The sequence below is a fragment of the Phascolarctos cinereus genome, unplaced genomic scaffold, assembly GCF_003287225.1.
Source record: "Phascolarctos cinereus isolate Bilbo 61053 unplaced genomic scaffold, phaCin_HiC Scaffold_2;HRSCAF=192, whole genome shotgun sequence".
Classification (NCBI taxonomy): domain Eukaryota; kingdom Metazoa; phylum Chordata; class Mammalia; order Diprotodontia; family Phascolarctidae; genus Phascolarctos; species Phascolarctos cinereus.
Window position 1 is genome coordinate 144,440,921 of NW_027555625.1, and position 27,942 is coordinate 144,468,862.

Sequence of the window (27,942 nt, forward strand, 5' to 3'; positions counted from 1 at the left end):
CCCTTTCCATTGAAGTCTTCATTTTTCAAAAGATATTCTTGGGCTGTTGTCAGTCAGTTCACTTGATTATTTATAGATTTTTAAACAACTGAGATTATCTTTGTGCCCATGTACTGATTTCTTGAGCCACAATCTTTTTGAGTCTTCCCAAGACTCATTGTAAAGAATATAGAGTCCAGGTATGGCTGAGAAAACTTGATATTTACTGATATTTGGCTGTGTTTTGTTTTTTTCCCCGCACTTGAAGCTTCCCTGTCTTTTCACTTTTATTTAATATTGTCTTTATTCCTCTTCACATGACTTGGTTTTCAAAGGAAGGAATTGTGTGGGAAATTGATTAAGGATAAATGGCATAGTCTTAACTGGCAAGCTATGAATATTTGGATTGTTACAAAATATGAGTAGCCAAATCCTAAGTTGGCAAACACTAATATTTCCCCATTATAAAATATTGCAGATGAAAAAAGAGAAAAGTCCAAAGAAGAACTTACATTCTAATTACAATTTAGATATGATTATTTGTTAAATTAAGATGAAAACCTAACTGAGAAAATAAATATCATTACACCATGAAAGAGCTATGGAAATCAAGATTGAGGCCTACATTGCAGAAACTGTCATAAAAAAATTCATATATATGTAGACAGAGGGCACAGGGTGAGTTGAATATGAAGGTATGATATCTAAAAAATAAAATTAAAGTGTGAGAGAGGGGTATAGTGGGAGAAGGAGAAAGAGAGAGGTAGAATGGGGGTAAATTCTCTCACATAAAAGAGGCAAGAAAGAGCTTTTACAGTGGAGGGGAATTGGGGAAGTAAGAGGGAATGAGTGGACTTTACTCTCATTGGATATGGCTTAGGGGAGGAATAACATACACACTTAATTGGGTATGGAATTCTGTCTTGTGGGGGAAGAAGATAAGAGAGGGAGGGCAGATTGGGGGAGGGGGTAATCAGAAGCAAACGCTTTTGAAAGGAGAGAATAGAATAAACAAGGCAAGTGGGATAGGATGGAGGGAAATATAGTTAGACTTTCACAACACAACTATTATGGAAGTATTTTGCATGACTACACATGTATAACCTGTATTGAATTGCTTGCCTTCTCAATGAGAGTGGGTGGGAAAGGAGAAAAGGAGAGATTTTGGAACTCGAAGTTTTGAAAACAAATGTTAAAAACTGTTTTTACATGTAACTAGGAAATAAGATACACAGGCAGTGGGGTATAGAAATCTATCTTTCCCTACAGGAAATTAGAAGGGGGAAATCTATCTTTCCCTACAGGAAATTAGAAGGGGAAGGGGATAAGAGAAGGGGGTGGAGTGATAGGAGGGAGGGCAGATTTGGGGAAGGGGTATTCAGAATGAATGCTGTCTTGAGGTGGGGGAGGAGAGAGATGGGGAGAAAATTTGGAACTCGAAATCTTGTGGAAATGAATGTTGAAAACTAAAGATAAATATATTTGGGGGAAAATTCAGCATGGAAGGAGAGTTTTAAAATTTGAGAAGTGCAGCTTCTTTTGATATAAATATTAACTATCTTGTAACATATAAGTCATCATGCTAAGGATGCAAAGCCACATATGAAACATTCCCTGTCCTCAGGAAACGTTCTCATTGTTCTGGGAAAGTTGTTCAACATTTCTCAAAAACTAATGCCACATTACAGTTATTTACCAGGTTTGCTCAAAACAAGCTGGTACTTAAATATAGGTACTCCCCCAACTTATGAACACCAGACTGAGAAATGTCTCTCATGTACGTGTGGCCAGCTGACACCGAAAGGAAAGGACCGTCTTCATGTGAAAACTTAGTGAGAGATGTTTTCCTTAAGCAGTTGAGGCCCGATGTTTCCATGAAATGGGAGCCAGCACTCCCTACAACTGTAATAGGAGAAGATGCATTCCCAGAGCACACCTTGCCTGGGGCCTGGGACATGGGTGGATATTGAACATGAGCCTACCTCCCTCCGGTCTCTGCTTTTCTAACTGTTTTTTGTCTAGCCTCTTTAACTGCACTTCTCTTGTCTCCTCTGCTTCCTCAGTCCCCTCAATTCTTCAGCATCCTCCTTTGCTGACTTAATCCTCTGTGATGGAGAGACAGGTTCCACAAGGTTGTTCCTGGTTGTGTATGTACTGTGGTTCACAACTGCCTTAGAGGAGAGTGTTGTCACAGAGCTAGCTCCTATGAATCTATACATAGCTTTGTAGTATGTGATACTGTATAATGACAGGGAGGAATTAACAGAATAATACTGTTGAAAATATATAGCACTTCAATGAAGTTTTCATATATATATATAAAATCTATATATAGACTTAATCTATATATAGACAGTACAAAATATATAGCATTCTAATGACAGATTATAAATAAATTTTCTAGACTATCCTGGGAACCTAAACACCAATTTTGTAACATTTTTTCCCTATGTATTTCAAGTTACAGGTAACTGACTTATAAGTGAGATTCCCACTGGAGTTATTGATTTTAATGGAGAAAATTTTTCCATTTTCCAGGATGCTCAGGGAGCAGAGGAACGAGAAGCATTAGCAAGAATGGCAGCTAATGTTGAAAATCCGGCCTCAGCAGACTCAGAGGCCTATATTGAAAAATACTTGCGAAGTGTCTTGGCAGTTGAAAACCTCCTCACTTTGGATCGTCTTCGTCAGGTCTGATGATAGAATAGCCTAACTCGGTGCTTGTTGTTGGGCTTTGTTTTGTTTTTTTAAACTGCTTATGGGTCGTGATTGTAATTGCAGTTGTTTAGCTGAATTAAATACATGCGATTCAACTGGTCATCCACTAAATCTCCTGGAACATAGGTTACATTGGGAAAATTACTTCTGAGAGGATTGGGTGGGAAAGGAGGATTTCATTTATTCTTGTTAGAAAAGTGTTTTCAAATCTGTTTGAAAGGCAGTACTCTTGCTGACCATGTCCAAAATTTTTAACAGGGCCCTTATCTTGACTAAGCAGAAATGTCCTTTGCAGAGTTAGGGTCCCTCAAATAAGTAGATTTTTAGAAATGTTTAATAAGAGAGGAATCAAATAAAATCTCTAGGTAATCTTTAAACCTCATTTTAGCTAGTAGTTTCAAGCCTTTTAACGGAACTACTAATAAAATGCAAAATGTAACTTTCAGATTCTTTTTTTCTCCTGACCACTTTCTGGTCAGTGAAATGGCCAAAACCCTGACAGGGGAAGAGAGAAGCATATGGCTTATATAATCCTCAGACTATTTAATATGATTACTAAATAGTCTAAAGTTGACTGTAATTAGGTACTTCGGGCACGTAAAGTAAGAGGCATTACTTGGGTGATTTTATATGCATTTGTATCTGTGGTGGACCAAAGGGAAAACTTGATCTGAGCAGTACTTCTGACATGAATTTTTCTCATTATGGATTTATAATTCACAGGAAGTTGCTGTGAAGGAGCAGCTAACGGGAAAAGGGAAGCTGAATAGGAGGAGTATTAGCTCTCCAAACGTGAACCGAGTAAGCTCATAAATGTCCTTTTCCTCTAATTTAGGGAACAGGTGCAATGTGGAGGGGATGGAATGTGAGATGCCTTAGCAAGGGAAGAGAGCTCTTTGTTCCTTCTGGTTATGTAAATGTTGCTGGATGAGGCATTGCCACCCTTGGTTCTAATTAATCTTAGCTCTATTGCTAGTTAGGCATGTGCCCTTGGGAACAATATCTTTTGCTGTAGCAAAAAGAGCGCTTAATTTGGTGTCAGAAGGTCTGGGTCTAGGTCTCAACTTTGCTACTTAGAAGACCTGTGGCATTTAACCTGTCTCATCTGTAAAATGGGCATAATACGACTTGTATTTCTGAGCTCAGAGGGTCGGAGGGGGATGCTCTATCAGCCGTCAACCAGTACATAAGAGGGAGCAGTTTCATGTGGCGTGTAGAGACCTCTGAACTCTGCTTCTAATCTTGGCTCGTCTACTTGCTGGGGATCCAGCCTTTCACGTGGTTCACATGGTTCAGTATCTGGAACCAGTGAGATTGTTGTTATTGAAAGGTGTCTTGCCACTGCAACCCTAAGGACCGTGAGGCCTTTTCATCTGGTTTGCAGCTAAAATGTCGAATATGTCTTGTCTGCCCACATTAGATGTGACATTCTTGAGTGCTGGAGTGCTTTTCTTTTCTATTTGTTTCCTCAGCATTTAGCTCAGTGTACAGTAAGTGCTTAATTACTGCTTATTTGTTCATTTAAAGTTTGATGTTTTAACTTTCTTGCCTTTCCTCAGATATAAAATGATGGTTTAAACTAGATTATCACTCTTATCTGCTCCAACTCTAATATTCGATTAGTCCTGCATTTTTAATGAATATTAAATTCACATTCATAGAAAAGCAACCACTTACGGTGTTATTTTTATCTTTTCAGCTCTCTGGAAGCCGACAAGATCTTATTCCAACATACAGTCTAGGTAGTAACAAGGTAAGCATTTAATAATCCTTTTTTCTAGTAAGAGGATTATTATGGAGATTTTAGAAAAATAAACCCATTTCTTTTTAAACCTTCATCTCAAACATCACACACTTAATTTTTACACGTTAATTTCTTACCTTCCCCCCAACCCCTTATAATTCTCTTGTTCTGTACATGCAGAGATGCAACGTGTATGTGGTAGAAGGGGGGTGAGATCTGCAAGTATAAGACCTTGGGTTGATTGAATTTCAACTCTGAAATGTATGAGTATTGTGACATTGGGTCACTTAACTTCCCTGAAATTTACTTTACTCATCTGTAAAATGGTGGAGTACTTTTTGTACCTTGGATTGTTGTTGTATTTTGTAAGTTGTAGAGTGTGTGTGTGTGTGTGCGTGTTCACATGCACATTTATTTATTCATTCCTTCATTTTTTATGTGAGCTCTTATGTCTTTCCTAGGAAAATACTTCTTTCTAACTTTTCACCATGCTATCACAAGTAGATCCTTTCAGATCCTTTTGTGATTGAGATTGAGTAATAATTCCTTTTTTTCTAAGTGATCGGTTCAAAATATGACACATAATTGTGTATAAGCAAAATGGTCAACCCTGGTGTTCACAATAAAGCAATTGTGTCATGATGGAAAACTTGTGAGCAAGAGTGAGATTATGCCTGAAAAAACTACACTAGTCAGTGTGTGTGTGTGTGTGTGTGTGTGTGTGTGTGTGTGTGTGTGTGTGTGTGTGTGTGTGTAACTGTGGTTCTTTGGACAGAAATCATACAAGTAAGGGTAAGTGATGTGATGCTGTTAGCTTGGGATCTGTTTGTTGGCATAAGCATAGTAGGACAGCTTTTCTTATAAAGAGTTAATGTGTTAGGATGGGGTCTGTGAACTTCAAAAATTTTATTTAGTATTTTGAAAACCAACTCAATATAATTGTTTTCCTTTTGTAATCCTATGTAATTACTTTTAAAGACATTTATCTGAAAGAGAATCCATGGGAGACTGACAGCAAAAAAATGTTAAGAACCCTTGCTTTAAAGGAAGACATTCCTGGAAGCTGTACAGTGTGTTTGACACATGTTACCATCTAATGTCCGCCATTTTGTGTTTCTTCCAGTCGAAGTCCTTGGTTTTCTCTATGCTGTGTATTATATAGATACACACTGTCAGCTCACTATTACCCATGATGACTATTCTGCCAAACTCAACAAATGTTGTTCTATTCTGTGTACAACCACTGAGTCTGCTGAGTGGTCAGATGATTGGCTGACGTGAGCGTCTGTTGCTTGGCAGTGTGTGCCCTCATAGCGAAGAAAGGTACATTAAACCATCACAGCTCATGGACTGAATCCCTCCCAAGTTCGTCTCACTGCCTTTGTCCTAGTGATCAACTCACTAGGCAAGCCTCAGCTGTTCCCTTGTCTTTTCTGAGAAGCTTTCTCTGTGGACAAGATAACATGCTGACCAAACAATACGAGCGTTGGATCCATTGGGAAGTTATTGTCATCTAAATAAATCAGTGCAGGGGGTGTGTGTATCAATCTGTTATGAATTTAGTTAATGTGAATCAGTTACCTAGCCTGATCATGGAAGGTATTGATGAAATCTAGTTCCTGAGCATGCGCATCTCAGATCAGACCTTTAATGTGAATTGATCCCATCTGAGGGCTGTCAGGAGAGTAGACCCAACCTGAATAGGCAGCCATTCTCTCTTTTCCCCACCAAACTCTGCACTTTTTTCCTTTGGGCTATCAAATGTGAAAACTTCAGGGAATAATAGTGTTTTTTTAGTTCATTAAACTAAAATTTAGTGCTTCAAATGCCTGTAATTTTGTCAGTTATTAACTGACATCCTGAACAACATCCTCTATATCTTAGTAGGCGGTCTTTTCTGAGATACTGGGGGAAAGTAATAAACATTTTAAAGTGCTTTCTATGTTCCAGGCACTATGCTGAGACCTTTACAAATATCTCATTAGTTCCTCACAACCACCCTGGGAGGTAGTAGTTATTATCCCCATTTTACAGCTGAGGAAACTGAGCAAACAGAAGGTAAGTGACTTGCCCAGGGTCACACAGCTAGTAAGTATCTGAAGTCAGATTTGAATTCAGGTTGTCCTGACTACAGTCCTAGCACCTGATCCACTATACCACCTAGCTGCCGCAGGTATTAAGGCCAAAACTTTGAAAAAATGTGCCTAAGCTTAATGATCAGATATAGTCCATTACTAGCCCTTAATTCAGAGTCCTTATAGCTTGGTGTGGGACTTGCTAAAAATTTTATTGCGCTGGAATTGTCTTCAGAAACTAAGAATCATCTCCATTCCACAAAAGGGCAGTATAGTAGAACTTTAGTCAAAGATCTCATTAATAGAGTGGTCAGATTTGGGCAGCATAAAGTTATTGTTACATATGTAAAGAATGTTCATTCCCATTCCAGCCCCCACCACCCAAATATAGGTCTGAGGAAAACATTCTCTTTTTCTAATTAGTATTAGCCTTCCATAAAGAGAAACCAGGATGGAAGAGAGTCATAAAATTAGATTCTTCAGGCTATAAAAGACCCTAGACATTCAGTTTAACAAACAGCACACCCGATTCCATTATTCTCGTTGTTGGGGACATAAAGATGAGAAATTTCAGCCCCAGCATTAGGAAGGTAGCACTCAGATCCAACCCATATACCTTATTAATAAATAAAGAACCTGAGGCCTAGAGAGGCAAAGTCACCTTTTCAAGTTCACATACGAAGTTAGTGGCAGAGCTAGACTAGGGTCTAAGTATCTTAATATCAGGGACAGCTAGGTGGCACAGCATATAGAGCACCAGGCCTGGAGTCAGGAGGACCTGAGTTCAGCTCTGGCCTCAGATACTTACTAGCTGTGTTACCTTAGGCAGGTCACTTAACCCCATTTGCCTCAGTTTCCTCATCTGGAACATGAGCTGGAGAAGGAAATGGCAAACCAATCTAGTGTCTTTGCAAAGAAAACCCCAAATGGGGTCACAAAGAGCCCAGCACTCTTTAAATAACAACTAATCTTGATATCAACCTAGTGTGATTTCCATATATCACTGCCTTCTGTAACTGTTGGCTCTTTGCTTATTTCATTTATTCATTCTCCCCACTTCTTTTGGGCACAACTAGCCCATGAAAAATAAGAACATGGAAAACATAACCCCTGATCTAAAATAACATGCTATCCTAGTCATCTCTTCCTGCTTTCTGTTTGTTTCTCTCTAAAAAGGATGTTTTGTAGAGGGAGTTATTACTGGATGTAGGAGGCTGCTTCTAACTGCCATGTCTCCCTACCTTCTCTCTGTGAGAAATAAGAGACTCCCTTATTTCACTCTTTCTTTTCCTTTCAATAATTGGATCTTTGAGGAGACTTTCCTCCTCTATTCCTGATCATCATTTTCCTCAGTCATGGAACTCCAGAAGCTGATGAGTCCTTACAAAGTCATCTTCATGGTATTCCAGCTTATGGGGTAGGCCGTCTGTTGGGCCACCCTCTCCTTTATTGAAAATGTGCTCCTATTAGGCAGGGTAAAAGAGTGCTTTTCTGAACTCACATTCATGCCTTCTGCCCCATTACAACCAATCAGGTTTGGAGTTCAGCCATGACCAAACTTTTGTTGGAAAATCCAGCACATTCCCAGGCCACTTGGTAGTGCAGGGCAGAATGTGAAGAGATACCTTTCCTCTACACTTATCTCCATACCAAACACTTCTCACGTCTCAGTTATCTGGTTCTTTCTCTCAGTTTCAAATTTTTTTGGGGGGGGGGGGCAGTTGGGATTAAGTGACTTGCCCAGGGTCACACAGCTAGTAAGTGTCAAGTGTTTGGTCTGAGGCCAGATTTGAGCTCAGATCCTCCTGACTTCAGGGCTGGTGCTCCATCCACTGCTCCACCTAGCTGCCCCAGCCCCCAACCTTTTTGACCTTTATGGATTCATTGTTGGCCCAGAGCTAGTATCAAACATACGCCCAAGGGACCAACTCCCAAATGTTGCCTGATCCAGATTGAAGTGTAATTGGGAAATATTTAACACAATGAGGACGAATACAGTAGAACATAGATAATGTTAATTCATGGTTTTTTAAGTCAGTAGGCAGCCTGCAGGTATGCTTATGTATGATTTAGTGGCCTCCTGTTTCTACTTGAGTTTAACACCACTGGCCTAGAGAAAATGAATATTTCAGGGATTTCATACTGCCCAAAAAGCAATTGAAATAGATGATAGATGCTTACTTCTGTCTGGACTAGGGAGTCCAGAGACCAAGCCCTTTTGGAGCTGGTTGGAGAAGCATTGTAAGGCTCACAGTCTAAAGGTTACCAATTCCCTTCTCTTTCTAGGAGGGCTAGAGATGGGTTGACTGGTGCTCTGTAATCCAGCCATTATGTGGGACCCTGGGAAGGTCACCTTCTGTGCCCATTACTTTGAGACACATTTTCTAAAATAGCTCTGTGTTGTATCTAGCCACTACTTCAGGAAATATTTGAGAAAAAAATAGAAGAAAGGGTTCATCTAGTCTTCTAATTTCCTTGCTTTGACTCTGATGTTTTTCATTAGACAGGAAAATGGGTAATTATTATGATCATGCCATCATCATCGAGCCTGTAATGCATTACCAACCCAGACTGCTACCACCTGCCTTGAAATAGGACTTGATGAGCCATTTAGCAGGAGTGGTGATATTCACCAAATTTGACTTTCAGGAGGCATGGAAGCTGACTCAGATGAAATGTGACAGTTAACAGAAGGTGATCTTAATAGATCTAGAACCGCCTATTAGAATAATGCTATGGGTACTACTACCTTGGTCTTTAAACGGTTCTTGAATTCAGTGTTGTAAGACCTGTTGGATCAGAGATGGTAATTTATTTCAAAGATATCCTTAATGACCTTCCTTGATCCTAGATCCCATAGTGCCAGATTGGCCTAGCTGGCTATTGGCCAAGCATGAAAGGCTGTCAGGAAGTGAGGACCATTCTACTGTGGACAAAGAGTAAAAGATCTCCTTGGCTGGTTGGGATATTGTCACTGCTTTATTCCTAAGATTTCTGCCTCAGTGGCGCCTCTCACTAAACTGTCGAAACTCTCCAAGGTTTTGGAGTGACATAAGGGTACATTTGATGTCCTGAATAGCCAGTTTACCTCAGCACCTTAATTTAACTGGATCCAAAGAAACAGTTCTTTCTGTTTCTTATGACTTCAGCCTCACTTCCACTTCCTCACTACTTTACTTACATGTCAACCTTGTGTGTTGTTCTTCCACAAATAAGTGAGTAAGCCAAAAAGGACCTGGGAGAAGGAGCTACTCATAATCAAAGCTGTATTTGATACTTCCTCCTTTTTCACTCTAACTAAAATCACCAAGAGCAGTTGGCCTGATGGACAGCCTGACCCCGTAAGTTGCTGAACATCTGACAGTTCAATGTCAGATTCCCGGGCATTGTTTTTCGGTAGTTTCTTCTTCACTGTTCCTTATGTTTCTGGCCACTGCAGTTTATGGGTAGATGTTCTTGGTAGGATAGGGCTGCTGAAAAAGAGTGCTAAGTCTGGGTTTGAATCTTGCCACTTGCAGCCTGTGTGATGTTAGGCATGTCATTTAACCATGAGACACCATTTTTCCATCTATAAAATGAAGGGGTTGGGCTATGAAACCTCTCAGTTTCCTTTCCACTCTTACTCTGCAATCCTGTTTGCTAGCACAAAAACATGAAATGATACATTTTACAGATCAGTCACCCAAACAGGCCATAATCTTTGGAGCCACTAAATCTCATCCCAGGAGGTCCATTCTGCTAGTCTCCAGGGAGGCAAGCCAGAAATGAGGGGTATATTGAGGAGCTGGCTTCCCCCTGTGTTTCTTGTAGCTTCTTTCTCCATGTGTCTTTGACTCACTCATATCTGCCTCCCTAAGCCCTTATGCAAAGATTGCGTTGCTTTAGACTTTTCTGTATTAGGATCCACATCTCCTTCATACGCAAAACACCCCAGGCTTGTTTGGGAGCCTGCTTACATAGTCAAATAAAAGAGATTATGTTTGGTTCATAATTATTCAATGTGTTAGTCTTGTTTCAGCATTCAAAAGGAGAGAAAGGTCTGCTTATCACAGGTATATATGTTGATCGTAGGCCGTGTAAAATTGTTGGCTTTGTCAAGACAAAAGTTCCAAGTTTGGGGTTCTGAAAATCTGATTCTATACATGAACAGACCACCCACTGCATTGCTCCCCTCATCTCCCAGTAATCCTTGTTTTCATTTAGCTCCCATAGTGTACAGAGGAATAGTGGAGTGAGTATCTTTGGCTTAGGATTTGTTCAGGTAAGAAAGCAAGTCCAGTTCAAGGGAACCCATCTTTATACTAGTCAGGTGGATGGGATTTGCAGACATGGCTGCTTGGCATAAACTGATGAAATGCTGAAAATTTTGGCTGTGGGAAGTTTCTTCCTAGTCATGGTTTTGGGTGGGCTTGTGGCAAAATTTTTAATTTAGCCACTTCTAAAAAAGGAAGGAAGCCCAGCAGGGCAGAGTGGCCCAGCAGTGAGTAGGATTGGGAGAAGGCCACTGGGGCCACTTTCTAGAGGTCCTGTCTTTGTCTTAAGGCTGAAAGGAAGTTGGTAGTCTTCATTCTCCTAAACAAGTTGGCTTTTTTGTTTTTAATAATAACAATGTTGACTAACATTTATATAGTGCTTAAGGTTTACAAAACACTTGACATGTTATCCTATTTGATATTCACAACGCTTTGAGGTAGGTGTTACTGTCAACATTATCGGTGAGTAAATTGAGATTAAGAGAAGCTTAGTGACCCACAATATCTGAGCTTGGATGTGAACTCAGGTCTTCTTGACTCCCAAGTTCTTTGCTACCAAAATGCCTTGCCTCTGATGTACTAATGAGAAGAGAAAGAGAGAGTTTGTTATCTGAGTTAGCTGCCTAGTCTCTGATGGATCAGGGGAAAAGGGTTTGTTATCTAAGCTTTGAAGTAGGTTGGAACAGACAGCATCTCCCCATTCTCCCCCCTGTCCCCACACACACTCAAGAATATCTTCCCTTTATTTACCAATTCCAGATTGATTTGTATTAACAGATTTGTCTTTTAAAAGTGCAACATCCTCTCCCCCCAAATCAGTCAGTTCCCTTGATGTTCCTTTACTCTTTTAATCAGACCAACATTCAGTTGAGATAAACAGCCCTTTGATATGGGAGTTATGATTGATTGAAAGGTCGAGGTATATATGACAGCAAAAAATCTGTCTTTGGCTTGATGTGGCACCATAGGTCTCCAGTGCCTGAGTTAGGATATTAAAACTAGTTTGCAAGCCCCAGTCTCCTTAGTCCAGCTTAATTTAGTTTCCAATCTCCATTTGTCTCCTACTAAATGGAGTATGAAAATAGAATGAGTTCAGTATGTCTTCTGATGGCAGGTCATAAGATTTAGAGCTCACAGGGGCCTTAGAGATAACCCAGTCCACCCCTCCTTATTTTCTTGATGATGTAATTTCAAGCTTTACAAAGGAGAGTGACCTGCCCAAGGTCATATAGGTAGTCAGCTGCAAAACTGTAGTTCAGGCCCAAGTCTCCATGCCAAATCCAATATTGTTTTCACTATATCACCTTTCTTCTTATGAGACTCCTGGTTTCATTCCCTCAGCTCTTATCCTCTCTTAGCCTTCTCCATTTTTTTATGGTTGGATACTGTAGAATTTGGGGTTTTTTTCTTGGTGTTAGAATGTCTAGAATCCACTTTTTCCTCCTTTCCCAACTGCCGGCATTATATTATTTTTATATCTCATAGTGACATGAAAGACATTCTGATATTTGCCGAATTAAATTAAATTGGAGTAGGCCACTCATAAATAGCTTGCTGAAACCAGTTCAGCCATGGCAAAACAAGCAGCCTAGTTTCTCTTCCCCTGTCATCCCCAGGATGTTTATTACTCAAGTTTAATATAGTAGAGGAATATGAGATCAGAGCCCAGATTTCAGATTAGGGTAGTAGGCATAAAATGGTAGTCTTTCACTTTGAAAATTGAATGAGATTAGGCAAGCACAGAGAGGCAAAAAAAGCAGATCCCGTGGGAAGCTTCATTTTCCAAGTTTGTCAAATAAAGGAATTTTTAACCGAGATTTTTCCTCCCTTTTTTTTTTAACCTTAGCAATAGAAAAGGAAGGCCACTAAGGGCAAGCTTCACAAGAGGCTATTCAAAACCTTTGCCCACTATCCACCCTTCTAAACAATCTAGCAGATTACTTTAACTCTTGCTCTACTGAGGTCAAGGTCATTTGATTTGATCTCCTCCAGTTCTGTTCCCTTCCCCCCAAAAAAGCAAAACAGCAGCTCCTCTATGTTTTCAGACAGGATGCCCAATTAGTCCATATCTTATATAGGTCCTGCATATGGACTGATCTGAGATCAGAATTGTCTAGGAAGAAGAGATCAGATTAAATCACATTTAGTAAATTACCACGCTGTGGTTTCAATGGCTCCAAGGTACATGTTGCTCAGTCTTTTTAACATCTGTAATTTCTCATTGGCTTCAGCTGGCATCAGTATTCTCCTCTTTGATTATGGATCCTGGAACTAGGATTCTTATTGTCTAAAAACTAAAAATGAAATTGAGCCAAAGGGCAATGGAAGGACTCGTCATGGGTAAGTAGGTTGTATTTTTTTGTAGCATGTTGTTAGCAGCAATGATTATTGCATATGATAAATGGCATAAAAGACAGCCCCAGATAAGTGTGACTGGAAGAAGAAATGGATCAATTATGAGGGTAACAGGTAAACAGTGTCTTTGCTGCACTGGCACCCACAAATAGAAAAATAATTTTACTCCCTTTGTTGCTTTTTTTTTTCTTCTTAGAGGTGATTTGCCTCCTACCTCTTCTATCTTTACTTCAGTCATTCCTTCTGTCTTGTAGTCTTCAGTATCCCCTCTCCGCTACCTCTTTTTCCGCTCTTCCTTATCTTGTTCTGAGGTGTCACCTGTCCTTTAAAACTAGGAGCTTTCCTTTCCTCTGCCCCATGAGTGTTTCAAGACACGGGGTCCTCTACTTTGCTCCACAACTAGAATGAGTAGTTCTTCCTCCCCCACCCTTTCTCTCTTTGGCTCCTCTCAGTCTAGCTTCCATAACTCCCATGATCCTGAAACTGCTGGAAAGTGTCACCCAGGAATGCTTCTGTTAGCATTTTTTTCTCATTATTCTAGGTTAGGCCTGACCCAGGCTAATCCAGCCATTAAAGCTGAGGGTTAAAATCCAACAAAGCACTCACAAATCATAAAATGCTACAAAATCTACTTTATTAATCCTAGTGAAAAGAGTACAACTTCAGAGTTAAAAGGATTTTAAAGACTGCTTTTTCTAAACCTCCACAGTAACCAGTGTGCTGGGTCCACAAGACATTCCTGGAGGACAACAAATGCTCAGATGAGACTTCCAATACCAATTCCCACGTGACAGGGGTTTTCTAAGCTTTAGAGTTAATATGTGGCAAAACTGGGAAGGGGGGGAGGGGCTTACAAAAACAAAAAACAAATTTAGGCTCGATGTAAAGACACACTTCTTAACAAGGATTAGGGTGACAAAGGGTGTGAGTTCTATGTCACTGGAGAGTTTCAGCTTTTTTAGATATCGTATAAATCAGATTCTGTGGGTTGGACTAGATGACCTTTGAGGAGAGATGTGCTGAAACCTATTCAGACTACCTGGTGATAGCACGTACACCTGAGAAATCAGGAAAGGCTATATGCATCAAGGCTTGCTTTATTGTCTGATACTGTTGATCGTCTAGGCTTAAGAAAGTAAGAGAAAATGTTAATGCATATTAAAACAAGTATGTCATGTGCACGTTTTTTCTCTTCTTCAGAGAGCTGATTGCTAAATCTTTACCAGCATACAGCTGCCTCTAATATACTTTCCAAGTCTGAGATCCTGAGCTTAAGCAGTTCTTTAATTTTATTATATGTCTTAACTATTGGATCGTAAGCTCCTTGAGAGCAGGGATCTAGGATTGTAAGGCTTTGTGTCTCTGTTAGCACTTAGTACAATGCCTTGCACATACTAGGCACTTGCTGTCTGTGGCCTTCACTTGCCAGCATACTGTATTGAAGTTGGTTAAAAAAAGAATGGGTGTTTTCTGGGGCTGGTGTGAAATGTGTATAATCAAGAGGTAGCTAGGTGGCGCAGTGGATAGAGCACCGGCCCTGAAGTCAGGAGGACCTGAGTTCAAATCTGCCCTCAGACCAAACACTTGACACTAGCTGTGTGACCCTGGGCAAGTCACTTATCCCCAATTGCCAGAAAGAAAGGAAGGAAGGAAGGAAGGAAGGAAGGTGTATAATCAGGCTCTGAATACAAAGGCTTCACTTTAAACCCTTGGGGCTATGAATGAGGAAGGGTGATGAGGGGAAAAATATTAGCTTTTTTAGCATAATGTTTCTAGAGACCTGAAACTGTTGTTTAGAGATAAAGAACTATTTCTTTGATGTTGAGTTAGTGAGTATTGTTCATCATTCCATTTTTGGTTATCCTTCTTTCTGACAGAGTTCCATTGTATTCCAAAGACATTTGAGAGATTAAGACATCCCCATTCTTGGATGATAACTGCTGCACACAGTTGGCATGTCATCTTCCTCAAGGTTAAGAGGACTGTTCAGGTAGACTGATAGAAAAGAAAACATTCTCTCATTTGTCATTATGGGCAGGGTTGCAGATATGTTAAGATTATCAAAACTCTATATATTTCTTTGCCAGTGTTCCCTTTTGAAAGGTTTGGAGAGATGAGACCCCATAAGAGCTGTGGTTCTTAGTCCAGTCTGCTAGTATCACTATTGCAGCATGGGTGGGGGTGGGTAGGGTGCTGCCAGCTGGGAAGAATGAGCCGTGCAGTTAGTGGAGCCTTGAACGTGCAGTGGAGAAAAGGTGATACCTGCACTCTTCGTCACTGGATGATTATACACCAAGCAGCCATGGTGTGGACTCTAAATCAGCTACTTAGTTTCCTTCCTAAGGGACACAGTGTCAGCTGCCAGCCAAGAAGGAAAAATCTAGGATATAAAAATAAATCTATTCCAAAATTAAGTGAGATGTCTTAGAAACAACCTTGTATCAGCTTGACACTGCATATATACTGAGCATGAATCTTTTTTTCCCTTGGGAGGCTTAGACGACCATTGACCTTAGCATTCAATCATTTGTCTGTAGTAACTCAGAATACACAAAACTGTAGTTTCCCAGACAAATAATTAGATATAAATGTAAAAAAGCCACATTAATATAACATGAAAGTGTGTAAATCAAAGTGTGATTCATAGCAGCATGACATATCCTACCACGGAACATTGTAGAGTTAATGGGTTCCCTAAGTACTCAAATTTAGGCACTTACTACTGTGTATGTCTTGTATAACTTGTTGACCTAAATTCCATTTCCCTAGCCTTGGTGATAATTTTCTAGGAACTTGTGATTCAGTAATTCAACAAATATTTCTTGAGCAATTGGTCAAGTGTGCAAGATACTGTGCAGGGGAGGATGGGGAGTGGAAGGAAAGAGTGAGTGTGTGTGTGTGTGTGTGTGTGTGTGTGTGTGTGTGTGTGTGTGTGTGTTTAACAAAGAAACTAGACATGGTTCCTGGCCCAGGGTAGGGGGGGGTAGGGAGAAGATGAGGGGATGGAGTTTTTCAGTGATGATCTCCATGCTAGATTAACAGATGTGGGTGATTCTATTACCCTCAAAGCACTTTCAGAACTATAGAGTATTGAGGATGCTCAGGTTAAAAGCAGAATTCTAGTGAGTTCCTGGAATTTTTAGGCCTGGCAGCAGGAATCCTGGTAAAGCTGTGTTGTTCTTGTTAGACAAAAGTGCTTTAAGCAGTGAGAGAGGTAGCAGCAGCGTCTGCCCTGTGTACTTATGGACAAGCTTAGGACTTCTTCACTGAAGGGAGATGCCCATTTTACTTACATTTTGTGTCTATATTTTACTGTGTGTATGTTAATTGCCTAGTGAAGTTTAACAAAACCTCTTTGGGGGTCAAACAGAGCTGATATAATAAATCACATTTGTCACTCTAAAATTTATTGAATACTTTCCCCACATCAACCTTGTGCAATAGATAGGATAAGTATCACATCCATTTTATAGACAGGCAGAAACTGAGGCTCATGAAGGCTAAGAAACTTGCTCATGGTCATATTTCTAGTAATTGTTGGAGCCAAGCTGTGTGTTGTAGTGACTCGAACTCAGGCCTTGGAGTCAAGAAGATCCAAATTTCAATCCTTCCTCAGATACCTTCTAGCTAAGTGTCTCTGGGCCTTAGTTCCCTCATCTATAAAATGGTGGTTTGAATTTGATGACTTAATACCCTAAATCTTTTATCCTGTGACTCCAATTCCAGTACTTGATTGTAATGCCTTTCAATCCACAGAACACTGTATAAACATATGCTATGATTTATAGGGCATAAAGAACTGGTCTCAGAGTCAGTGTCATTGTTCATGTGTGCTGGCTTTGTTGTTTAGCCTTTCCCTACCCTAGACAACACCTTAAGACTGGAGATTATAGTATTGCTATTGGTGCAGTTGGTGCAGAGACTTTCTTTGTTGGGGTAGAAGCCACCCTCCCCTTCCCCCTCCCCCTTTACCTATCTTTCCCCTCCCCCCAAATTTCCTTCAACTTGAGAGCTGGGTAGTCCAAGGCTAGAGGGACCAGTGGTAATCCATTTGGAATTTAATTCATAGATAAGACACATATACCAAGGTGCCCATAAGGAGAAGCAATAAGGAGCAAGGAGATTTTAGAACAGGGTTTCCCAACTCATTTGGGCAATTTGTGTTTTCAGATATACTGATGACAACTACAAATACTGATCCAAGACTTTTAGGGGTTAAACATATCCCAGGAATAAAGGACAATTGGGAAAATTTGGAGCAAAATAGAAGAAATTAGCATTACTTTCCTAAGAAAAAATGTGTTAACCTATAAAAATATGTGTGAGTGTGTGTGTGTGTGTGTGTATGTATATATGTATATATGTATATATGATATTGCTATCTGTAAAACTATGTGTCTAATGTGTGTGTATAAGTAAAGATATATTTATGTGTAAATATATTCCTATTTAATGGGAAGATAGCACCAAGATTAGGAAGACTAGGGTTTCATATAATAAATATAGTTTAAGAAGTGTTGGTTTGGATTGCATGAGCAGAACTTACAGAGACAGCTCCTTTTCTACTTGGGGAAACTGGATTTTTGATAATTTGCTGAAGGCCTAGAAAAATCACAATTACATAGTAAATTCAGCCAGCATTTGTGAAGCACCTATAGTCTGAGGGATGAGATGAAAAATGACACCATCCCTGTCTTCAGGATGCTTATTGTAGTCTTCTAAGGGGATATGACATGTGCCTTCATGCTGGGTAGATTGCGGTGGTGAGAGAGAAGAAGTACTTCAGGCAGAAATGAGGAGAGAATGATCAACAAGAGGATTAGAGAAGCCCCCATTGAGGAAATGACGCTGAACTGAATCTTCCAGAAAGAGAAGGCTTTCGACAGAAATAAGGAGGGGTGGAGAGGAAGGGTGCTTTCCAGACAGGAAGAACGGTGTGCCTGCTGCACGTAGATGGGAGAAAGCAGGCTGGTCAGGGAGTGGCTAGGCAGTTCATGAAAGAGAATAATGTAGAATAAGGCCCAAAAGGTACATAGAAGCCAGACTGAAGAGGGCGTTTAAATTGGATATAAGGGTTCTTATTCAATCTTATGGGAAATAGGAGTCCACTGAATTCCTTCGAACAAGTCCAGCAAGAACTGACTTAGTGGCTTGGTCTATGCATTGGGAAGTTCATTTCCCCATGCAGAGGTGTGAAAGACTGAAGTCTGGAGAAACTGCAAGTTTGGAGATAGTCAAGAAGCTATTACAGTATTCTAAGTTAGAGATGATAAGGACTTGAACTAGTGTGGTGGCCCTGGAGAAGCGAGGAATCACATGAGATGTTATGTAGAGAGTTGCTGGAAAGACAGACAGATTGAGGGGAAGATGCTGAGGAACTCAGTTTCAGAGGTATTCAGTGGGAGACTCTCTTGGAGAATCTTTTTGAAGAAAACCCTTCTAGTGCTAGATCTAAGATCCTAATCATTCTGGAGATGATTATGTGGCTGCTTATAAAGTGCCACTATAGTCCAAACTGCAGCTAGTTTATCTAAAGTTGACCTGGTTTATCCAAAACCTTCTGGTATTAGTTAAAAATAGAGAGGTCAGTGCAGCAGATTAGACAGGGGATAAGGAGAAACAATGAACCCAACTACTCAGGGTTTGATAAAGTGGAAAACATCAATTACCAAGGGGTAGGGGGTGGAGGAGATCTATTCTTAACCAAACAGGAGATGGAAGCAATTAAAAAAGTAAAATAGGTAACTGCTTATCTGAAAACTGAAAAGCTTCTGCACAGACAAAATTAATGTATGTAGAATAAGAAGGGAAGTAGTTGAATGGGGGGGAAGACCAACTTTGTATGAAATTTCTCTGATGAGGGTTTGGTATCCGTGATATATAAACAATCTTGGTGTGTACACACACACACACACACACACACACACACACAGTTGCCTATGGAAACATGAAGAAACCAAATATCTTTGGGCTCCTTTTTGCACAGCTTTCTGTTCCCTGTGACTAATTAGCATTCTAATAAATGCATACTTTAAATATTCAGATTAACCCACACATTATTATAAATCCACAAATAAAAAAGATCCTAAAGAACGATAATATGGGATTCAAGACACTTGTGTTCTTATCCAAGCTCAGCCACTTACCAATTGTATGACCTTGGGTAAGTCATTTATCCCTTCTGGCTCTTAGTTTATTAATCTGTATTATAGGGATGTGATGCTTGGCCACTATTATCAGGCCATTGTGAGGATCAAGTTAAATTATGAATGCAAAAGATTTTGTAAACTGTAAAATACTCTTCAATTCTAACATGTTGTTACCATGTTTCAGTTTAGGAAATTGAAGGGGAAGGAAGAAAAAGGAATACGCATTTATATAGCACCCGCTGTGTGCTAGGCACTGTGCTAAGCACTTTATGAATACTATTCCATTTGATCCTCACAACGGTACTGTGAGGTAGATTATTCTCCCCATTTTATGGTCAGGGAAACTGAGACAGGTTAAATGACTTGGCAGTGGTCACAAAGCTAGTAGGTGTCTGAGGCTGGATTTGAATCCAGGTCTTTCCTGACTCCAGGCCCAAGGCTCTATCCACTGTACCACCACCTAGGTACCTCTGGATCTAGATATAGCTTTATTTTCCTCAAGGCCATGCCGGTAGTTCGGTTCAGAAGACTAGAGCTTTCATTTCCAGATTCTCAGTCTCCTCTTTCCTTTAGACTTTTTTTTGGTATCATGGACCCTTTTGGCAGTAAGTCTGCTGAAGCCTGCAGATTCCTCAGAATCATGTTGTTAAATGTATAAAATAAAACACACAAGATTTCAAAGGAAACCAAAGATTAGGGAAAATAAATCTATCCATGGACCAAGGGGTGGGGAGGTGGGGGCTCTGTGTTAAAAGAAAAAAAAAACCCTGATCTAGAAGATAATACAAAGTATCAGCAGTACTGTTTGATGATCAACTGTGAATGATTTGGCTCTTGTGAGCAATACAAAAGATCCAAGATGATTCTGAAGACTCATGATGATAAATGCCATCTACCTCCAGAGAAAGAATTAATGGAGTCTGGATGCAGATCAAAGCACACTCTTTTAAAACTTTATTTATTTATTTATTTATTTATTTTTGGGGTGAGGTTTAGGGGTTTTTTCTTTTCTTTTGGTTTATTTGCTTTTTTGTCTGTTTTCTTTCACAGTATGACTAATATGGAAATAATGTTTTGCATGAGTGCACACGTATAACGTGTATCAAATTGCTTACCGCCTCAGGGTCAGGGGAGAAGAGGGAGCAAGGGAGAGGATTTGGAACTCAAAATTTAAAAAAATAAAAAGCAAATGTAAAAATTTGTCTTTACACATAGTTGGAAAAAGTTAAATATTTTTTAAAAAAAGAATGTATGATCTAGACCATAATGACCACTCCCATGTCATAAAAGAGTGCAGATGTTTTGTGAAAAACAGGAGTTACTTGTTATAGTTGGTAAATTCTTGAGGACGAAGGAACTGAAGCGTAGGGTGAGAAATAGGAGTTGAGGGAGAGAGTAGTGATCAAGTAAGCTGAAGTATTCTGTGGTAACTCACTTTTGAGTTCATCAAGCATTGTCTTGGATGGGCAGATTGTTGTCAGAGAGGATCAGTAATGTGTTCTCCGCAAATCCTTTGGAAATCTAGTTCCTTTCTAGGGACTTTTGTGAGTCAGGTTTGTTGTTTATATAGAACATAAATATTTAATCTGTATTTCATAGCTATATCTACGTTATTTTTGTATGTGTATTTTTCCTTGGTCCACTTGAGTATTACAGTTCTTCTTTGTTACTTGCATGCCTTTATTAAGCCCTGTATGCATTGCTTAGAAAGTGCGTAGGGAAATGCGGCATTCTCTGAAGTAAACAGAACCAAATCACTTAGAGCTTAATGATTTGAAGATCAGCACTTGAGTCATAACTAAGAGCAGATAGGTTTTCAGTCCAGGTGTCAGAGTTTCAAGAAGTTTTCACTTCTTACCCTTTGGGGGCACTGTGCAGTTGCTTCTGAGTCCATTAGTAGTTCAAAAATACCACATTTATTGATGTGGTTATGCACCCATGAAATGCCAGTTGAAGCAAAAACGTAATGCCATGAAACAGTAGTGAAAAATGAATTTGGAAGAGCTATGTATTCTAGGAGTGACTCTGAGAGTCTTTTCCCTACGACATTGGTATTGGCTTGTTTTGAGTTTTTTGTACAGATAGATCATTCTCTGTTTACTTATTAAATGAATGTGTTCTTACCTGAGGGTATTGTGAGAATTAGCAGTGCTTTTTCATCAGCAGCATTGTTTAAGGCAGTACCGTAATCTATTCAGCTTGCCTGGAATCATACTCTATCTTACAATGATTTCTCATTAATTCTTACCCCTGAAGGAGACACTTGAAGTAGAGTCCAAGTTAACTGCTCTGAGTCTAATGCTGTTTCTACTAAACCATATCTAAAATAAAGATATTCTAGTAGATGACGTCGCAGATCCCTTCAGCTCATAAGAACCTTTTAGAAAATTTTCTAAAATGCTGTTAAAAGTACATTTCATGTTACTAATTCATAAATCTGTTAATTCACAATTATTGTGGAAGAAAAAGAAAGGTTGATTAATCTATTGCCTCCAAATCCTTTTCATTCTGTAGTACATTTCCAGGTATTTATATTTGTGACAGTAGCTGCCACACTCTTAAAAGTAGTGCAAGAGAAGGCTGTGTAGATGAACAGGAAGAAGAGTAGGTCTTTGAAAATATAATTTTATTGGCAACATCAGTAAAAAGAATTTTTTAAAAAATCTAGCAACAACGAATGCTCCACTAGTCCTGGGATCCAATTGTGGAGGTAGAATAAGGAAGAGAGAAGAGGAAGACCAGTGGTGTCTGAGTAAACAAACAGAAGTGGCCTCAGCAAGGTCCATACAGCCAAAGGAATAGGGAAGAGTTTTCCTGGGTAGTAGCAGTTGTGTGGGGAGATTGTGTTCAGTTTTTCTTTGTTAGATGATACCTCTGATTTCCTCAGTGTGTGATGCTGCCACTGCAGATGAGAGCCTGCTCTACAACTTGAGTCTTAGAGAGTTGTTGGTGGCATTGAGAGGTTAAGTGATCTGCCCACAGTCCTCCAGCCAGTATGAGGCAGAGGACTTGAATTCATGTTTTCCTGATTTCAGGGCCAGCTCTTCTCTCTCTGCCATGGTACATTGCCCCCTTTCACTCTTAAAAGAAGGATATTTCTCTGCACAGTTTGATAGAAAGTTGTATATCAGACCACAGAAAAGATGAAGTTTATTGCAAACTATAGCTCTAAAACAAACATCACTATGTATGCCATGATATTATTCTCTATAATGATAAAAAGAGAGTTGGATTTTAAAAAAAATAATTATCAAGTTTTTGGGTGGTGTGGGGCCAGGGATTTTTAATTTAGTTCTTTAATAGTGTTTTATGTACTCAGTTCTATCTATGCGTGCAGAACCTTGGGGGGAAAAAAGATGATTTTATCCTTCTTAGGGTCGGTGGGAAAGTCAACAAGATGTTTCCCAATCAGAACATTCCAGAGGGCTGACTCCGGCTTGTCCATCTCTGTCTAGTGGTCCCCAGGATAACCATTCCCCCTGAACCAGGTGAGTGCTGTTTGTACTTTCTCGATTACTGTGCTCAAGGATGGCTTGGATTGTAGACTGTCCTTCCAGGTAGTTAGATGGTACTGGTTAGTTTGTCCCTTTCTCACTCTCTCCCTCCTTCCCTTCCTTCCAGAAAGCTTTATTTTTTTAAAATGCTTACTCTGTGCAGAGCACTAAATGAAAGTATTAGCATAACATGATAACTTTATTCAGTGCAAAATAAAGTGCTGTGTGAAGACCCACAACAAGATGTGCATTTGCTCCATTCCTACGGCTAAAAAGTGTATCGAAGCCGAATGTTTGCCCCTGTTGTTTTTTTAAATCCCCAAGGACAAGGATTTCCCAAGAAACCAGAATAGTCTTCTTCAGTGTTCAGTTATTTCTATAGTCTAATTATTTCTATTGCTTGAACTAGCTCTTACTCAATTTATGTTTATTTACTTTTGTCTATCATATATAGAGATGCAAAACAAATGGTACATTTTATCCTTTTATGAAAACCGGGCCTAGTTGTATATTATTTATTTTGTAGGTTATCGTCATATTTTAACATTAATTCAGAAATGTTAGTAGTCTTCTGTTTAAATTAATTCTCCTAGTGATGTAGGGATATGCACACGTATATTTTTATGTAAAAGAAACACTTTTATGATATTGATTTACAGTGAGGGATGTGTTTTATGGCCCTCCTCTAAAGTTTCAGGAAAAATAAGAATCATAAAAGCACAGAAAGAGACCACCAGAGCATATATGTTTTATGCAATAGAGTAATTGAGGAACTTTTTAAAAGTTGGCTGCATTGAGATCAGAGACCAAATAATTGTGTCATTTAACATCTAGTCCCCAGTTATCTGACCTAACTTGTGTGCTTGTTGGCCAAGAGACACTTAATAAATTAAAGAGAAATAGGGGACAAAGTGGTCTACACGGGCTTGAGGGTACTTTGGAACTTTCAGTCCCTGTTTTTCCATGAATTGATAAACTGACTTTTCTGTTTCAGTTAGCAGTGGGGAAAAAAGATGTCATATCTTATATGTTTGAGTATATACATGTGTATACCCACCACTTTTTGGTAGCCATAGAATGTTCCCAACTTCCTAGGCATCAGAAATATCATGTGCTAGTAGGTGGATGACTCAGAACAACGCTTTTCACTATTGAAAAACCATTGAAGGTGCATGTCATTACTCACAAATGAGTAAAGCACATTTCTTTGTTTAAAGCGTAAATGAACCTGCCACTAGAACATATATCAGAAGGAATATACCTTACAAGCACCATAGAAATCCTATTATTTGAGAGGGAAGAAAACTCTTCTTTTTGGACAGGAATAACATTTTCTTGGTTTTAGAGAGAGACATATCAGAAGGGGACCCCTTGGGGTATCTTAGAAACAACAGGAATTAGGGCCTGTTGAGACTATCTAGACAGTATCTGCCAAGGAAAAGGGAACACTGTGGCATTTGAAAATAAGGTTGTGTCATACGTATTGTACTGTTTGTTTTTTTTCAAAGTCATCTTTTAGTGATAACCTTTCTGAGGTTATATTATTAGAACAATCACAAATGGTACTTGGCAAAATCTCGTGGAGACAAAATGCTTGTGTAATTGGTTTTATCTTTTTTTTTCCTTTTTAATATTGTTGATAGGACCTGGTGGCTTAGCAGCCTCCTACTTGAATCCAGTAAAATCCTTTGTGCCACAGATGCCAAAGCTGCTTAAGTCCCTCTTTCCTGTCCGAGATGAGAAAAAGGGCAGACAGCCATCTCCTCTTGCACAACAGGTAAAAAAAAAAAAGTAAATAAAACAAACCCAGAATGTAACAATGAGCATTTCTCTAATGTCTTGTTGGCTGAATTCTGTTTCTGGTGCTGCAGTTAGAGGGATGGGGACGGGTAAGGTTGGGAGAGTTAGAACTGGGCTTTTAGTCACAGTGAAAGCCTATGATAATTTTCCATCCACTCTCTTCAGAGATAAGAGAGCTGTTTAAACTTATTGATACTCTCAATCCTTTTTGCTTTTAAAAAATGCCAAGCGTGCTACTAATGTGATTTATGGTAATATCACTTAGAGCAACAATAGTAGAATTTATGAAGTGCACTTAGTGTTGTTTGCGTATTGCCAAGTGGAAAATGTAATTCTATTTTTAATTCTTGATTTCATTCCTCATATCAAACAACCTGATTCCAGCACCACTCTTCCCCTCAATCCTTACGTCGTCCTGGCCCCCCTCCACCCCACCCCAATTACCTGTCCTTTGATTTAAGCTGCTGCCTGTTAGGCACCTGTTTCATTTATTTCTTCTAAAAACCTGTCTATCCTAGTTATTCTGACTTCAGTCCAGCCAACCAAGGGATGTCACCATACACATCCTTCGGATGTGTCAGAGAGAAGGAAGATTTGGGCTTCTAGGTGAAAAGTCTTTTCTAATCAGTCAGGAAGCTTCTTGTGTCCGAAAGAGGACAACAGGGCCCTGTTAGAAATGCAGTTTCTAACCTCATATAGGTGTGAACTCAGCAGGAAATGATAAATGAGGATTTATTTATAGTCATTCAGAAAACACTTACAGTGCAAGTTCGGTTGTTGAAATCGTTCCTTTGACACCAGCTTCTTCACATTCTCTGAATATTAGAGTTGCAGAATTGCCAGTTTAAAGAAAACTCGTTGATAATTATAATTCATTCTCCAAGGCATGGGGCCAGCCTATAGGTGTAGATGTGTTGTTTTAAGCCATCAGGATGTTTCATTTGTGATTTTCTTTTCCCCTCTTCAGCATTTCCTACCAAGGGATCTTCTAGCATATTGGATAGAAAAAGTAGACACTCCCCATGTTTTAGAGTAGTTGAAAACACACCCTAAACAATACTAAGCACATAGTACTTAAATTGCTTACTGACTTGTCTTTGGTAATTCAGTGAATATATGGGAGGGGATTTATACACTAGGGAAAAGTGAAAATTCAAATTTTCTGTTTTCTCTATTGGCTCTGTACTTCCTATCTTGACCTTTTCTGTACAGCTTAGCTGTTATTTTTTTCAAAGTAGAATAATCTCAGTTGAAAGTCATAGACTCTTTTTTTTTTTTAAAATCATGGAATCTGGATAATAGAGTTTAAATAGTAAACTTAATCTACTTGAACTCTGAGGATGGAACAAGTCAAATCATTTGCTGCCTAGGAGGAATTATCTATGTTTTCGCTGCTTTGGCAGTCTATGACCAGATATTCCCTAGACTGTATGAAAAATATAGGAATTAAGACAGAACTTTGTGATTTGCCCATCCTGCCTGCCCAAGGCACAGTTTAAGGAGAGACTGTGCTAGAGTGTGTTTTAAAGAAACTTCATTCACATAGGTAAACATTTATGAGCCTTTGTAGTTGTTCAGTTGTTTTGTACTTGTGACCAACTCTTCATAACCCCATTTGGGGTTTTCTTGGCAAGGATACTGGGGTGGTTTGCCATTTCCTTCTCCAACTCATTTTACAGATGAAGAAACTGGGGCAAATGAGCTCAAGTGACTTGTCCAGGGTCACACAGCTAGTAAGTGTCTGAGGCCAGATTTGAACTCAGGAAGATAAATCTTCATTACTCCAGGCCTGGAACTCTATATGCTGGGCCACCTAGCTGCCCTTATAAGCCTTGCTTTTTAGGTTTAAACACAACTAAGAAAATGAAAAAAGAAAATAGCTTTTTATTTGACTTCAAGGGTGATCAGGGAATTATGTAAAAAAAACTCATTTTATTAAAGCATCTTTAGTTATAATATAGAAGAGGGAGATGGTTAAATGTACAATCAGTATAAATGTGGATTCCATGGAGAAGGTTCTCCTTTACCCATATTATTTAAATACCTTTTGGGATTTGGGTTTGCTTTTTTTTTTTTAATTTATTACTCTTTTGTTAATATCAAAAGAATTATAAAAACCAAGCTTGCATTATATTTGTCCTTGGTTTTCCTTTTGCATTTCTACTTCACCAGTGAAAATTTAGTTCTTTATTTAACTTTAATGCAATTTCCAGTAATAGGAATAAAACAAAATGCAGCCTGCTTCTGGTGTTCTGTGGAACTGGACTACAGCAAACTTCACTAGAGTAGAATTAGATTCACATGGAAATTAAATTTGTTGTCTAAAATCTTGGTGTTTTTTCCCCCCTGTGTGTGTCTCTGTCTCTCTCTGTCTGTATCTATCTCTTTTTCTCTTTCTTTTTTCATAGCCTTGTGATGAAGCAGGAGTGTATCTCAGGCAAGTCATTACGGCAACCCTTAAACTACCAGACTTAAGTTTAGCTAGCAGGATTACACCATCCTGTTCCTGTCTTGAGATAACTTTTTGCTGCCCCACCCCCACCCATTAAGATCCATGTCTTTAGATCCCAGCCCTCATCCTCATTTCTCTGCTTTTCTCCGATTTGGTGTAGTCCCACACAAGTACAAGCAGTTCAGCCTGACTTGGCTGAGGAATTATTGCTTTCTGCAACATTTTTAGCATATGGTCATGTATCCTCCAATGAAGAAAGATGCATTACTTTCCAAAGCAACCCATTCCATTAATAGCTAGCACTGATTGCTAGAAATTCTTAAGATCTGCCTTCTTGTAACTTTTACCCATTGGTCCTAGTTCTGTCCTCAAGAGCTATGTAGCATAACTATAATCCTTGAGCTCATATAGTATGGACATCTGTCACATGGTCACTGAATTGAATTAAGTCTGTTCATACCATGGTATATACCAGCACACATTTTCCTCTTGCACAAATCAAAGCGACACATATTAAGTACTTTCTATGTCCCAGGCGCTGTGCTAAATATCAATGAGGATTTACGGGAGACTTAGTCAAATGTTGATAGCTATTCTGATACTGGAAAGTAGCTTTCTTGTTTCCTCTAAGTCTTCTCATCTCCAGGTTCAGCCTCTCTTCTTTCAGCTCTCTGTGATACACAGAACAAGATTTCTCACTGTCCTGAATGCTCTCTCCTTTATCAGCAGCCCTCTTAGAATACGTAGGCACTCCAGGGAAGCAGCAATCCAGATGCGGGCTGGTCATCCAGGACTGTCAGAGGTGGGAGAGCACTTGGGAGGCAGAGTGCCTGAGTCCAGATCCTGGCTGTCCTCTGCTCCTCCTCCTCATTATCCTGGCTTCCTTTCAGTCTCAATTAAGATCTCGTCTTCTACAGGAAGCC

General features: G+C 39.4%; 1 protein-coding gene across 1 annotated transcript in view; it reads left to right on the plus strand.

The window, feature by feature from the left end:
* Positions 1–27,942, plus strand: part of KIF13B (kinesin family member 13B) — a 250,412-nt gene that overhangs the window by 193,089 nt on the left and 29,381 nt on the right. Inside the window, 6 exon segments of the mRNA XM_020988799.2 lie at positions 2,518–2,670; positions 3,421–3,498; positions 4,397–4,450; positions 22,649–22,750; positions 22,752–22,761; positions 24,411–24,544. Coding sequence (XP_020844458.1) covers positions 2,518–2,670; positions 3,421–3,498; positions 4,397–4,450; positions 22,649–22,750; positions 22,752–22,761; positions 24,411–24,544 — 531 coding nt within the window.